This window comes from Argentina silus (assembly GCF_951799395.1).
Source record: "Argentina silus genome assembly, chromosome: 9".
NCBI lineage: Eukaryota > Metazoa > Chordata > Actinopteri > Argentiniformes > Argentinidae > Argentina > Argentina silus.
Window position 1 is genome coordinate 10,799,906 of NC_139663.1, and position 14,801 is coordinate 10,814,706.

At 39.4% G+C, this 14,801-nt stretch overlaps 2 protein-coding genes across 6 annotated transcripts; both read left to right on the forward strand.

Moving 5' to 3' along the window:
- Positions 1 to 309: 309 nt before the first annotated feature.
- Positions 310 to 6,972, forward strand: rusf1 (RUS family member 1). 2 transcript variants are annotated; one of them, XM_083677707.1, is made up of 14 exons: positions 310 to 362; positions 2,744 to 2,905; positions 3,006 to 3,083; positions 3,244 to 3,358; positions 3,442 to 3,520; positions 3,623 to 3,728; positions 3,837 to 3,938; positions 4,041 to 4,111; positions 4,289 to 4,473; positions 4,644 to 4,701; positions 4,796 to 4,860; positions 5,602 to 5,748; positions 5,863 to 5,928; positions 6,159 to 6,972. In XM_083677707.1, exons 2-14 carry the CDS (start codon positions 2,759 to 2,761, stop codon positions 6,242 to 6,244), a joined length of 1,305 nt encoding a protein of 434 aa, XP_083533833.1. In that variant the 5' UTR covers positions 310 to 362; positions 2,744 to 2,758; the 3' UTR covers positions 6,245 to 6,972. The 2 variants fall into 2 exon arrangements, with proteins under 2 accessions (XP_083533833.1, XP_083533834.1); XM_083677708.1 differs by having other exon boundaries at positions 318 to 362; positions 2,737 to 2,905.
- A 586-nt stretch (positions 6,973 to 7,558) lies between these two features.
- On the forward strand, positions 7,559 to 14,773 carry LOC310810077 (uncharacterized protein). 4 transcript variants are annotated; one of them, XM_083677699.1, is made up of 12 exons: positions 7,592 to 7,728; positions 9,087 to 10,275; positions 10,802 to 11,006; positions 11,341 to 11,376; positions 11,595 to 11,644; positions 11,770 to 11,884; positions 11,974 to 12,015; positions 12,135 to 12,194; positions 12,364 to 12,597; positions 12,855 to 12,961; positions 13,151 to 13,319; positions 14,052 to 14,773. In XM_083677699.1, exons 3-12 carry the CDS (start codon positions 10,809 to 10,811, stop codon positions 14,274 to 14,276), a joined length of 1,236 nt encoding a protein of 411 aa, XP_083533825.1. In that variant the 5' UTR covers positions 7,592 to 7,728; positions 9,087 to 10,275; positions 10,802 to 10,808; the 3' UTR covers positions 14,277 to 14,773. The 4 variants fall into 4 exon arrangements, with proteins under 4 accessions (XP_083533823.1, XP_083533825.1, XP_083533824.1 ...); XM_083677698.1 differs by having other exon boundaries at positions 9,087 to 10,032; XM_083677697.1 differs by lacking the exon at positions 9,087 to 10,275 and having other exon boundaries at positions 7,559 to 7,728.
- Positions 14,774 to 14,801: the final 28 nt, after the last annotated feature.

The window sequence follows — 14,801 nt, forward strand, 5'->3', positions numbered from 1 at the left end:
ATTATCTGAATACTTTTCCACCTCTTCCATTAGATTCCATTAATTGTCTTGAGTATGCTTTCTGTTTCTCTGTTTAAGTTCTGGCTTCGGTTGTTGCCACCATGTGTTGGTGAATGAAAAGAGAGAAGGAGTGAAACTCTTTAGTGTGAAACTGCCACTCCCCTTAAAGAATTCCTACCAGATTTGTCATTCTCCCTCTTCCTCCCACAAACCTTTCTTTTCTCCTGTTCCGTGCACTGTCCCTTGATCCTACTGTCCCTCTGCTGTTCTCTCTGCTCCTCCCTCAACCAAGCTGCTATGGAATAGTGTGCCTTTTGTGTCTCTTTTTTGTGCTACATTCCTGAGTAACCTGCACACAGTAGGTGAGTCTAAACTTGTCTTGCCTTGAGGCAAAACAGTCATCCAGCTGTCTTGGATTTCTTTTAGTCCTTTACCTTTTCTAACTTCCTCTGTAAATGATAGCACATTAGCAATGCCATTGTGTGTACCCACCTGTCTCCTTCCCTATGAGTCTACCATTTTTAATCTTTTTAGTCCACCATAAGTGAAAAAGATCCTGGTATTGTGTTGGCTCTTCTCTCTCTCTCTCTCTCTCTCTCTCTCTCTCTCTCTCTCTCTCTCTCTCTCTCTCTCTCTCCCTCTCACAAGTTAATGTGCACACACAGTTTCCGCCAACCCACTCTGTTCTCTGACCTGGAGATAAGGAATATGTATTTCTCCCTTGTTCAGTAAGGGACTACCTGATTGCATTCCTCAACAGTGACGTCACTCTCTCACTCTCTCTCTCACTCACACACACACACACACACACACACTCTCTCTCTCTCTCTCTCTCTCATTCATACACACACTTTCTCTCTCTCCCTCTCTCTCTCTCTCTCTAGGGTTCATTTTAGTATTCACATGGAGGCACTGTTTTGATATTAAATAGTGTGTAACATCAAAGATAGTACCAGGGCTGTAATACTTCGAAAATGTATTCAGGTACTGAATACTGAAGTCATGGCTCAAATGTATTGAAATACATTGTAACGTCTTGTTTCTTAGTTTATGTTTGTCTTTGTTTTATGTTATTCATTTATTGTATTATTGAGTCCCTTTTTGCCTACCCCCTTTTCGGATTATCTGCCTGCCTTTTTGAACTGCCAACCTGTGTACCAAACCCAGTTTTGCCTACCCCCTTCCTGGAGTATGTGCCTACCCATTGACTGCCTACCTGTGTACCGTACCTTTGTGAAAGTAAAAACTATTCTATTGGATTTAAGTTTTTGTCTCCGAATCGTGCGTTTGAGTCCTTTGCCTGAGTACTCCTGCCATTACATACATGTCTCGAAATGTATCCAGTATTACTATACTTTTAGAATACTTTTTAATTTGAAGGCTACACAGGAGCATTAAAAAAAGTATTGTTCAAAGAAGCATGGACACACTAAACGAACATTTCGCAACATACTGTAAAACCTATTTTCGTAGGCGAGGTGTTAGCCTAGAATAAATCAGTCAAAACAACATTAATCATTGATTTATATGGGAATGTATTATCGTTTCCATACAAGGCTGCCGTAAACGATCTGTCAGACTGTCGAATAAATACCGGTAGCCTAGGCCTAATGTCGCAACGGTCGCTCAGAATCAAATGCGTCGCTGTAATCATCTGCTAATATCAATAGAGAATACATAGAGTAAGATTTTTTGGAAACAGGCGTTTAATGGAGACTCTGCGCTTGTTGGAAGATTTACGGTATTTTGGTAGGAAATATTCTCAGAGGCCTGCAAATCATATCACTGGCAAATAAGTTTGTGAAATAGCGGTGAACTTGTGCAGAATGTTCTATCCAGCACAAAAAAAATACTGATTTCATGTTCAAATGAGACAGGACTGGAGTGAATGCTTAAGCACTAACTAGCACTGATTAGTCTTCTTTTGTTTTTGTAGCTGGTAAACAAAGTTGACAGGAGCTCACGATACAGAACGCTCACAATACATCTTATATCAGTGTCAGCCACTCTGTGTGTAAAAACCATGATGCAGTCAGGTGGACGCAGATCCTCAAAACAAGTGCCGAGTAGCAGCAATATTGTGAGATCGATTGAGTTGCGGAAACAGTTAGATGAAACGTATTCTAAAAGTAATCATTTTCTTATTTATGAAAGTATCTGAATTATGAATACCCATTTTTAAAATGTATCGTGCCAGAATACTGAATGTATGTACTGAATGTACATACAAAATGAATACATATTCTGAATACATATATTCCGATACAACCCTGGATAGTACAGGTTTTTCCCCCGTGGAAACAATAATAAAACGAGATGGCTTATCTAAGCACTGGCTACTCCTATTTATTGCAGATATTTTCTCACCCCATCGCAGGATTGGCTTAGATATAGAAATATATAGCCAATAGAAACGCCAGAAAATGTGCAGCTGACGTGGCTTTGAGGTAAACACGGAAATTAAATTCTGGTGCGGAGTGGAAACGTGCGGGAAAGCATTTATTATATAACCTAAAGTAGCCGATTGAGATATTGATACAGTTTGAAACAGTTGTGTTCGATAATAGTTAAACATTTCCTGTTGTGCAATCTGGTAAAGCATGTGGAATACAAACCAACAGTGGTGTTAGAAAGTGCTCACTGTGTGTGAGAGAGGGAACAATTAGCATTTTCACTCACTAGGCAACCTCGAAATCAGCGTTCCTTACATTTTGCATTAACTCAACTGTGTCTAAGTGGATAGGTCGGGGTACGTGCAATGGAAAAAGAGAAAACGTCAGTGCTGGCAACGGAAAGATACGGCTCCCTTGAGATATGGAAATATCAGTTGAAGAATGGAGTGATGGAGAGAAAACGGGAAGGTGGCGGTGGGACAAGAGGGAATTCCATCATCGGCTTTTTCAAAGTGAGTATTCTAAGCAACACGTACGACGAATCTTTAGATGAACACATACGGTGATTTGTATGGATGCATCGTTTGCTCTCTCTCTCTTTCTCTCTCTTAGAGCGTCTTCCTGCCACAGGGGTATCCAGAGAGTGTCAGTGAGGATTACCTGCGATATCAATTTTGGGACACTATGCAGGTATCGGTTAAATCTATGGTATCAGGGCTGTTATTGCATGGGATGGACGATAGTGACTGTAGCCTCAGCATTCCAGCATTGTTTTCATGTTTATCATGTCTATGATATTGCAATCTGTATACCTTCTACCCCTCCCTCTCTTTGATACACACACACACAGGCATTCTCCAGCTCCCTGTCAGGAACTCTTGCCACTCAAGCCTCTTTAAGGGGTGTTGGTGTTGGAAACCAAGAAGCAACTGTTGCTGCAGCAACTATTACCTGGTTACTAAGAGGTGAGAGTTGTACTGACAATGACATTCTTTCTTTCCTATTACAGAATTTTACTGTGAAAAATCTAAATCAAACTCTTTCTTAGATGGCACAGGGATGTTGGGAAGAATTGTCTTTGCTTGGCATAAAGGAAGTAAACTGGACTCTGAGGCCAAAAAATGGAGGTACTACAGATGACAATCATTGAAAACTTAAAAGGTTAATCGGCTCATTAAGTTATATATTATCATTTGTGATGTCAAAACTTGTGCTTTTCTCCCTACCAGGCTTGTCGCTGATGTTCTCAATGACATTGCCATGTTCATGGAAATTGTGGCTCCTACCTTCCCTGCATGCTTCACTTTAATCGTGTGCACTGCAGGAATATTTAAGGTAAACCTTAATATTAATTTGACGTGAAGTGGTTATATTGATGTTCCTCTTTTGCGTTGATGTGTACTTTGAAACCTCTCTCTTTTGCCGTCTCTGTCCCTTTTATAGTCCATTGTCGGAGTTGCAGGTGGGGCCACCAGAGCTGCTTTGACTGTTCACCAAGCTCGCAGAGACAATATGGCAGATATCTCTGCCAAAGATGGCAGCCAGGTACTTAACCTGTATTTCTCTCCTTGGTGATAGTGGCTTTCATTACACTGCGTTTTAATGGCTACTTTAAGATGATTATGACAATGCATTGTCTCTTTGTAGGAGACATTGGTGAATTTGGCTGGACTGCTGATCAGCCTAATCCTTATTCCTCTGGTCACTGACAATCCACTGTGAGTCCTCTTTTACTATGTGAGCTGTTTATTTTTGTACCTGTGTGTCTAAGGTCAAAACACCATATGTGATTTCACAAGCTCATTACAGATATGCAACTTATTGGTGATATGATGCAGATCTTTTTGTCCCTGCATGAGATCTGTTTTCCATCTCTGCCCATTTCTACTCCTCAGGTTGACATTTGTCCTCTTCTTCCTCTTCACCATCCTCCACCTCTTTGCCAATTACAAAGCAGTGCGTTCCGTTGTCATGGACACCCTCAACGAGGCTCGGCTTACCATTGTTCTCCACCAATACCTGAGAAATGGACGGCTCCTCAGTCCACTTGAGGCAAATCAGAAAGAACCTGTTTTCCTTGGTATGGACCATTGCATTCAGTGATCATATTTCATATTTTTCCAAATCATTGGAGGATAATTCCTTCTGAATCTTTTAGATGTCAATGATAAGCCCTATGAATATATACTTGTTGATTATTGTGTCCACTTTGAATGTCAAAGGCTATGACCTGCTTTTCTGTTTATCTAGATTTCAGGAAAACAGTGCCAATCAAACTGGGAGTGAAGCTTGGGGAACTCATTTACACGTATGTTGGTATACTCTCTGGTGAAAGGGAACGCTGTGTGTTTGGTTTTTAATGTTCATGCTCATTGAAATAACACATTATTTTCATTATGTAGCCCAGAGGAACTCCATTTGGCATTGAACAACAACCACAAGCCTTACCTTATTGGAGTCAAACATGGTATGCATCCTCCTCACCCCCATCTTGATCCTCCCCACCTCCTCCAAAATGTATTATGTCATCTTGTATGTTTTTCAGCATATATGATGTAAAATTAACTTTTTATTCTACCAGCCAAGGTGTCAGGTGGATGAGAAAATTCACCAGCCTCTCGGAATTTTTAACAGCCACATTTTTTTAAACCAATATGCTCCTTGCACAGAACGAGCCTACTGTAGGCTTTAAGTTTCGCACCTAACCCTGTCAAAATGCTGCTAAATATTTTCCCCTGCATGTTTTCTATCTCACGTGGTCACGTGTAAGTTCTATCATGTGCTGTCACGTGTAGTTGAATTTTACTCTTATGTTTTATTTTAGGTTGTAACCAGAGATGTTGTTGTAACTAAGAAAGCTCATAGACTCAGGGGGGGGGGGGGTTTGTTTGAAAGTCAGGAGAAGCGTGAGTGAGATGCGCAGCAGTTATAGTCAGCTGGACGAGGCAGGAGCAGCAGGAGTGTTGTCACAAATGTTGAATCAACGTGACCATAATTGCGGATCGCACCAGTTTAGTTTTTAAGTTGAAGCATACTGTAGTATTCGCAGACCTTTGTTGGCTACCCGCCAAAGTGGTGGGTAAGATTTACAGATTTACCTGCCAATGCCAGAATCTACCCGCATTTGGCGGGTGTTAATTTTTTTCCCAGGATGTAAATCTTTCTACATGATATGTGCTTGTTATTGAATAGCCAATTTCTCCCTTAGGCAGTGTGTGTGTTTGTTTGGGACCAGAAGCATCAGTTCATGATGAAATCAGGGCCATGTGCCAAGCCGTTTGTCTCAGCACCGTTTTGCACCCTGTCTCATCACTAGAAGGGGCTCTCAAGCAACTCTCAACATCACAGAGCAACAGTGAGCCTAAACTGTTATTGATTTGTATTCTTTACATTATGATTGAAACAAAATTATGTCTCCATTACTGGTACATTATGTCTCACACCTCCTGTTATTCTTCTTTCCTTTAAGACCATTGGGAACTGGTATATGAGAGTCACAAGCTTATGGACCAAACCTTCCAACCATTCCTTAAAGGTAGGATGTCATAACCTCAGATACTTAGAGCTCAGCATGGCACTAATGCATGCCACAGTTGTTTTTACTCTTACATTTCAGATTACTGACTAGAATGTACTGACGTCTCAGTCAATTGACAACCATGTATTAGAAGTTCCACAGGCCACAACAAATAAAATACAGTATGTGTCATTTGCGATGCATCACACAGCGGAGTGTAAGTGACTAAAAACATTTGCAACTCTTAGGGCTGGAGGAAGCTGGATGGCAGACGAGTCGAACACTACTGGACTGGGATGAATGGAGGGTGGAGTGGAAGATGAAAAGCAGTTGAAGTAGGCCAAGACAAGGAAACATCGCTTTTGAGTAGTGCTTTGACGAAGGAGCTTGCTCTGAGACGTGTCAGCAAATTAAACATCTTTGAAGAGGTCATGGACTGAGCAACCCTCCAGCGGTCCAACTGGAATTTAAAAACTCTGAATTTTGAGCGCCAGCACATTTCAGCATACTTTTGAGTATTTGTTTGATTCTGCGGTTGATTTTAATACAGCACATATGTTGTCTGTATCTCTCTGGCTGTTATCTCTAGATCTCTGGCTGTTCTCTCTGGAGATACTGCTCAGAGTGTTGTGCTACAAGCTTATGTTGAAAGGGTTAAATGATGCCCTTTGCTTGTCCTTTAATTTAAATTCTGAAATTCACATCTATGCAACCAGACAATCAAAGCATCTTCACCTCCCTCCATGCCTAAATAATCTGTGTCAATTCTCCATTAGGTACAGAGGAGCTCTGCTATGAAACATTCCTGCGTCAAGGAAACATGTCTCCCTTAAACATGTTTCCCTATGTTCTGTTTATCATGTCCATTGTAATGTCTTAATTGTTTTTGGTTCTTATTATTTTTTAGCTTTTTAAGAATGAGGCCTGATGTATAAGCACCTTGGGATTTTGAGCCTTGGAATTTTGAGCTCAACCTGCACAAGATGTTAACTTTTTTTTGGACCTATTCATCTTTTTTCTCTATTTTGTTTTTAAAGTGCAAATAAAATAACATCAAACCAATCAAGTGTTTGTATAGCCTTTTTATTTTAATTTTATTTTGAACAAAAACACATTTGTCACAAAGTGGTCTAACTGTAGACCAGAGAAAAACTCGGGGCAAGGTCTAACACCAAATGTCTTACATCCATTTCTTTTGAATTCCTAAGGAGAAGGACTTGAGTGCTGACTTGAGATGGGTTAGGGTAGCAGACTTTACATCTGTCAATCTGTCATAAAAAATTCCTTCTGACCAAAGACTTCTGAGATTCGGAAAGGATCTATCTGGGTGTACCCAATGGTGTGAACACAAATGGACACCTGGTTCTTTACTGTGGTGGATAACTCTGGCCCTGCCCTGGCTGTCTGCAACACTGTGTTGCTTAGCTTTTCCAGTCCGGGTCATGTCCACTGGGTGGTTCATATACTGTACATTGAATCATGTAGGCCTGTACTCAAATTAACTAACCCTAACCCTCTATTTTATTGCATAGTCGGACCATTATTACCCCGATCCTCTTGGTGGCACTAATGCGCTTACCAAGTCGCTGTCGTCACACGGTAACTTCACGGAACTCTCTTTGGGTTTATTATCATTCGTGCTAGTAAATAATGTTGTTTTCGGTCTCTGCTGGTGTAGCTAGTGGTTGTCCTCTAAAACTCTTTGGTCTCTTAACTCAACTAGTTGCTCCGAGAGATGCCGCACAAATGCGCAGCTTACAACTGTAAGAACAGCTATGACGATCCGAGATATAAAGATGGATCATTTGGATTTCACCGGTAAGGCTGCTTGACCAGACAGAACAGCGAACTAGTTAGTAGGCAGGTCAAACCCGTTTTGATGATTTCTGGGAAATAACATTTAAACTGTAAAACCATGATATATGTAGGTATTTAACAGTAGGATTTGCATCAATAAACACATTTAAATCTCAAACTCACTCGAAAACGACCGTTTATATCCTTAAAATAATGATTTTGATTTCACGCTACGCTTCCTGTTTTCTTCCCGTTCGCCGGGTCAGTTGCCCATTTTCAATACAACGGTTTCTGTTATTCAACTGTTCAGTCATCAAAATGTAGATCAGAATATACAGAGATATATATATATATATATATATCTATATATAGTAAAATTAACAGACTTCAAATATTGGTGCCCATATCATGGTTTAATAACTTCCATTTACGTTAAACAAGTAACCGAAAAACGCTAACGCGACAAAAAGCTTTTTTTACAACCTAGCGGCGGAGAGGTTGGAATTCCTAGTGAAGCAGACTCGTTGACATGAATGGAAAACTTTAATACTATTTATCAAGCTACGTTATCGTCTCCTTTCAAGAGCATTTGTTCCAATATGGCCATTTTAAGTTAGTCATGAGTTCATATATCTCAATATAAGTCACTACATATATATAGCCGCTATATATATCATACAATCATGCTTTAGACCGCTATAGCATATGCTATAGCGGTCTAAAGCAAGATTGTTGATAACCATGGTCACAATTTCATGATATTATCTGTCGTATATCAAATCTAACCTACCACATGGTGGGGAGAGGGATGCAGTAGTGATGTTGCCGAGAGGAAATGCTTTTGCGTCCAGATTGCAACTTCAAATACGATTTGCATGACAGAGGTACGTGTCTATACGATCCTGCATGAATATTGGGAATTTTTTGCATGCAGCTTGAAAGTGGATATCTTTTATTAGTGACTGAAGTGACGAATAAAAAAAAGTAATAAAGAATAAAAAAGAGACACATAAGACAATAAGTGTTATAGACATTCATGTCAAATAAAGTGAGCAATAAAATAATAATAGCAGCAGTGTAAGTGTGTGTGTGTGTGTGTGGTTGATGTGCAGAGAGCAAACTGTCTTAGGTACAGGTGAGCAGCAGGTAGTCTTATGGCCTGAAGGTAGAAACTGTATCGTAACTGTCTGGTAGAAATGTAAATCATAAAAAAGAAAAGAATTACTACTACTCAAGAATAATATAATAATAATATACTATATGCCATTTAGCTGACACTTTTATCCAAAGCGACTTACATTGCAGTGAGTGCAAACATTTCAGTATATATGGTCCCAGCGGGAAGAATGAATTAACTGATTTACTTAATTCATTCGCAGTAAGAAATGCACTCTGGAGATGCTGTAATGAGACCTGCTGTGCCTCCAAGACCATATATTTACAAACAGTCTGACCTGGTGAACTCCCCATCTTGGACCCTTGAAGCTTCTCCAAAACAACCTGTTGACCACCTCTGATGCTTTGGTTGAACTAACCCTCATGGTAGTCACCAAATCCATGTAAACTTCCGTAACAGCATCCGAGTACATTGTTTAAAAGTTATCTGTCCAGCTCGTCTCTCTCCTCCCGGAGACTCCTTTGTTAACCAATACCTGTCACTTACCAGATACTTATGCTTTAATTATTGCTATTGACTTAGTACTTGTATTGCGCCTTACTTCATTGTGTATTGTTGTTATGTTTACTTGTGTTATTACTGCACTGTTGAGAGGAAGCTTGCAAAGTAAGCATTTCATTGTACAGTTTATAACCTGTATACTGTGTGCATATGACCAATAGACTTGACTTGACTCAAGTGCAAACCTATCCATTTCAAACATAACCTTATTGGTCAACAGGTTTATATCCAATTTAAGTTTTCTCTACAAATAAATCCCTTAGTTCTATCACACTCTAAACACCATAGCCTACTACCACCATCCTTTGTCATTTTGCTGCAGCTCATGTCCTCTTGTTATCCACCTTTCCCAGCAAAATAATAATATTATATAATGTTAACAATTCCTGTTAGTTTAAACACAGCCACACGCCGGCGCAAAAACATACTGCTACTCTCAGTCTTATGTGCCTTTATTCATGCCTTGTTCATGGTTTGTCATAGATTACGCACGTCTTATATTTCCTCAAATATATATATATATATTTAAAAACACCAAAAAGGAAACGTTTGCGGTTTTCAGTTTGTTGTAGAGAAGACATTGGCCAAGACACTCATAAAATTCGGCTTGTTGGATTTTGATTCCGGAGCTGGCCATTGATGTCAAGGTAAAACTCATTTTTTTTTTTCACCCCTTAATCCTAACCCAAACAAAATCCAACAACGATAAAACTGGTTGGCTCTTATTTGAGTGATAGTTTGAAAAACCAATAAAAAAGTGTGATCGGGGACTTTTGAGTTGAACAAGGGGAGTGACAAATATTTCTCTGGACACTTTGCTTCTAAAACGGGCCTAGAATTCTAACAGCGGCTGTCTTGACTGGCGTCGTCTCTACGGTGCTTTTTAAACGGTACTTTTCGACCAATATAACCTCTTAGATATCGAATTGACTTGTAGTTATTTTGATAGTTATTGATGTATTTGATGTAATAAATCACCAATTTGCTGGTTATAAATATGTGTTTATTATTTTGATGAGCTTTTAGCGTTTATGCTTGTCAACAAATGCTAACTGCTTATACGCAATTTCTATGAAGAAAACACCGACAGTTTTCTCTAGTAAGTGTAATGATAACATGAACTGATAGGTAAATGCACACTATTTCGGATATTTTGAACAGTTTAAAAAGTACAGAAACGGCTATTTTGCTTGACATCGGACTTAAAACTCTCAGCTGGGATAGTATTCTGGCCAGAACGTTTGACCACGCTATAGTTAGTGTAATAAAGCTGAACGGGGGTGCAATCAGTTGGTTATTTTACGTAGTAAACGTTGGCCAACTTACCTGGCTACTAGTAAAAAAAAAAAAGCAAAATGCAGTAGGGAATGCTCAGACGCTTTGCTCACATGTTAAGACTTTTTTTTTTCTTTACAGTTTTCCAATGAAGCATCCAGAACGACTGAAAGAGTGGCTTCGTTTAATGAAATGGAGCAGTTGGGGTCCCACTATGAACTCCCAAATGTGTACAGATCATTTCGAGGAGAAGTATGTGTGCAGAGGTGGGAAGGGGAAGCGCCCCCGTCTAACATCCCTAGCTGTTCCGACCATCTTTTCCTTCCCCAACCACCTGCTTAGAAGGGTAATCTTTATTATTGTCATATACCATTATCTGCTTATAATCTGCCTCAAACTCCAAGGTTCCTGATACAAGTATTGCTCCCCTTTTATGAGTAGACTGAACAATGCACTTTCATTTGAAAACATTTGAATGGTGTGCAACTGTGTTTTGATTATATTCTCTTTGGAATGGGCAGCCTGGTACAGATATAGTCCTTTAAAATACAAGTGCGTTTTACTTTGAAAGTATTTGTCCCCAAGATGGTTTTGACTCTGATACAGGAGTTTAAGCATGCATTGGCTTTATTGAATGATTGTGATATGTGTGATTCATTGTGGTGTTCCTGTTGTTTCAGTTATCAAAAAAATCAAACAGAAGAAGAGTAACTGTGGTGAGTAATACTGAGTTCATTTATGCTTTAAAAATGAAATCCCTTTGTAGAGATGAGTTGTGTAGTTGTCCCTTTTATATTTGACTATTACTTAGAAAAGAATGCTGACTTTTTTTTAATCACTGTGTCGTAATAAGAACACACAATACAATTGCAGTTTAAAGGAACTGTGTATTTTATCACAGATCTTAATATGTCGCCAATACTCTTGATTCTAGTTTCTTGAAGATAAGGCAAGAAGACGGCAGAAGTACCATAAACAAGCTGGGTATGTATGAGCTGTAGGTTTGGATTTATTCCTCATATGATATGATGATAAATATGATTTTTTTCTGCTTCTGGTATCAATTAATTATTTTATTGTCTTGTTTTCCCTTTTAAATGAAACACTAGCAACACAACGTCGAGAAAATTGGGGCATCCGACTCCACAAAGAAAGTCGGACCAAATATGGCACCCCAGTATATGGCACCCAAGTCGTTTTCATGATAACTACTGTAAACCAGGGGTACAAATTAACTATAATACTTGACTATCCTAATACTAGAGTTTGTAAGCATTGTGAAGATATTACACTTATGTATTGTTTTTTGGCAGAGTACTCAATGGGCTGGAAGAACCGTGCGAAATGAGAATGAAGTAAGTTGTGTGTGTGTTTTTTTATGTACCACATGTCCAAACCCATATTACCTTATGTGTATGTGAGATTTTTCCTTTGGGCCACGCTTTAATCTCTGAACTCTCCTGAAAAACCTCAGGTGCCATCTGAGACCTTACAGTCCCAAGGACTGCTCTTCATCCCTAAACATGCAATCATGGTATGGCTTTTCGATCAAGATTGTTTCACTTGATTCACGCTAGAAGTCCCTATATTTTTCTGTTCAGTACCTCATGTCATTGGATGTCTAACATGTAATTGTATTCTTTCAAAATGTTGTTCAATTTTATATTTTTTCTGGACATTCGTTGTTGTTTTGTTTCAACTAGATCAGAGGGAAATGGAAATGGCTGACACTGGATGTGAAGGGACCTTTTCCAGTTACTCAATATGGACACACGTTTCTTCTTACTGTCATGGACTACTACTCAAAATGGCTGGAAGCTTACCCCATGAAGACCAGCAACAGTGAAGAGATTGCTAAGAATATGTCTGACCTCATCTCTCGCTTTGGCTTCCCGAATGGAATCCTTTCTCACCTAGATCCAAGTCTTGTTTCAGAGGTAGGCTGTTCTTTGTTTAGAGATATGCACTTTCCCATGCAGGAATGTTTACTTCTGACAAAGCCACTTGTGGCATTTGCCTCCTAATCATGTTGATTTAAATTGAAGGTCAATTCAATTTTTTAAGGGTATGTGATGGACCAACATATATAGAAATATAGCTGCAGCAGTGATTTGGGGGGCTGAGTGCAGTATCATCTCACAGGAAGCATTGCACCAATATGATATTAAGCAGCTTCTCTCTATTTGTCTTTCAGATCAACTGTGATTTGGGCAAGCGTGTGACCCTGACAGAGGACCGCCTCATTTTCTTCCATCCTCAGACAGTGTCACTTGATCCACTAACAAGGTCCCTCATTGACAGGTCTGCCCTCAGCCACCAGCCTTTTTAAGTTTACATTATGGATAGTAGTGTACCATTTGTTACTGGCTTTGATTGCAGTAGTATTTGGTTTAGTAAGTAGTGTGTTTTCATAGATCCAAACAGATCTGTATTTATGAATACAGTTATTTTTAAATATTTTTATTAATTTCTCATTATGTATTTGGACAGGATGCTGGCAGAATTGGTGGCAGACCATCCTGATTCCTGGGATGTGTACCTCGCTGCCAGTATTTTCCGCTTCTGCTGTAAGGAGCATCCCACCAACGGACAAAGACCCATTTCTCTGCTACGGAGCAGTGGGAGTCAGAAAGTTGGCACCTTGTCCAAAAAGCTTCCTGTAAGTTGGTGGCTGCCATACTCCTTGTTAAAGTCAAAAAAGTGCCTAGACTGGCTGCTAGTTCCAACTCCGAAGATCAAACCTATATGAAAAACAAAAAAGAACCAAGGCACTTTGACCAAAAGTTGTTGCAGTTAAAAAGCATTTCATAGATTTGTCATGTCCATATGGAAACCTACTTGCTATTGTTCCTTTTTGTTTTTCGTACAATTAAAGGGGCAATCTGGGATTTAAACAACAAAAACGTTACCCCGCCACTTATTTTGGTAAACAGAGGGATGGGGCTGGAGTAATGTAACTATGACTGCCCATAGTAAATGTGACTGCCCATTTATAAGATCAACATTATAGTTTTAACCATGTTTTGAAGCTACACAGTGGTTGTTTACAAACAATGAAGTAAAACAATCTTATAATTTGGTTTCTGATGGGGTTAGATAGTTGAACTAAACTCATGAGGCATTTATAAGTTATCCTTCAAGAATCAGTGGCTATATGTGATTAAATTCAAAGACCAAAAATGTATGTACCAATCCCAGATTGCCCCTTTAACCTAGAAACTGAAGAGCACCTTACTTTATAAACTTTCAGAAGGAGTGCATGGATTGTTTTTTGTTTATTTATCAAACAATATCTTACCGACCAATTAAATGTGTCATGATGAATCATATGTGTCATTAATTTGTTTCAGCTTCATTTACATTCTCAAGAAACGTTTTGCTTTCTTTTCAGGATGTTATAAAAGGAACCACCTTTGTGCTGCTAGATGCCCAGTCACCTTCAAGGAAAGTTGAGGTGCAGTGTAATCAGTGCTCCCAATGGAGCAATATCAATCAGGCAGCAGAAATGAAAAAATATGAGGACAAGAGACTTGAGGAGGAAGACTACACCTTTACCTGTCTGAACTGCAGAGTGGCCATGAGCTGCAGGGTTGCTCTGGAAATCATGAAGGGTTAGCATAAAAGGTTGTGTGTGCATGCGCGTGATGGAGAGCTGAACGGAATGCGAAGGACTGGAAGGGAAAAGGGGCGGTGGACTGACAGGACCCATCCATTCCCCTCAGATGAGGAACATCTAGTTTCCTACCAACCGTCTTCCTGTCACCCTCATGTGATTGGTTCCTCTCCACCTTTCCTTGTGACGTTTTGAGTAGGATGTGAGTGGAGGATGGAGGAGAGGACACAAGGAATAATTTTTCTAACAAATGAGAAAGGGCCATCATCTGTTATGACAACTGTATTAATGCAACATTTTTTGTTTAACATTATGTCCTTAAGGCTGATACTTTATAAGGGGGAGTAGTCCTTGGTTTAATTACTGTACAAAGGTAAAGAAAAGAAAGTGTGTTATATGAATGATCACACCTGTGAGAAATAATTGATATAGGGCTATATGTGTCACTTTTTTGCAGAAAGTATGGTTTACAGAAAAAATAAAGGCCAGATTACACGGTGTTCATTGTTTCCATCTTCATCACGCCAA

Coding starts and splice junctions, on each gene's coding strand:
- LOC310810077 (XM_083677696.1), top strand. CDS start 10,518: ATGCACACTATTTCGGATATTTTGAACAGTTTAAAAAGTACAGAAACG. Junction 11,377..11,594: donor ACAGAAGAAGAGTAACTGTG/GTGAGTAATACT, acceptor TCTTGATTCTAG/TTTCTTGAAGATAAGGCAAG. Junction 13,320..14,051: donor CCTTGTCCAAAAAGCTTCCT/GTAAGTTGGTGG, acceptor CTTTCTTTTCAG/GATGTTATAAAAGGAACCAC.
- rusf1 (XM_083677707.1), top strand. CDS start 2,759: ATGGAAAAAGAGAAAACGTCAGTGCTGGCAACGGAAAGATACGGCTCC. Junction 3,084..3,243: donor AATTTTGGGACACTATGCAG/GTATCGGTTAAA, acceptor ACACACACACAG/GCATTCTCCAGCTCCCTGTC. Junction 3,359..3,441: donor TATTACCTGGTTACTAAGAG/GTGAGAGTTGTA, acceptor ACTCTTTCTTAG/ATGGCACAGGGATGTTGGGA.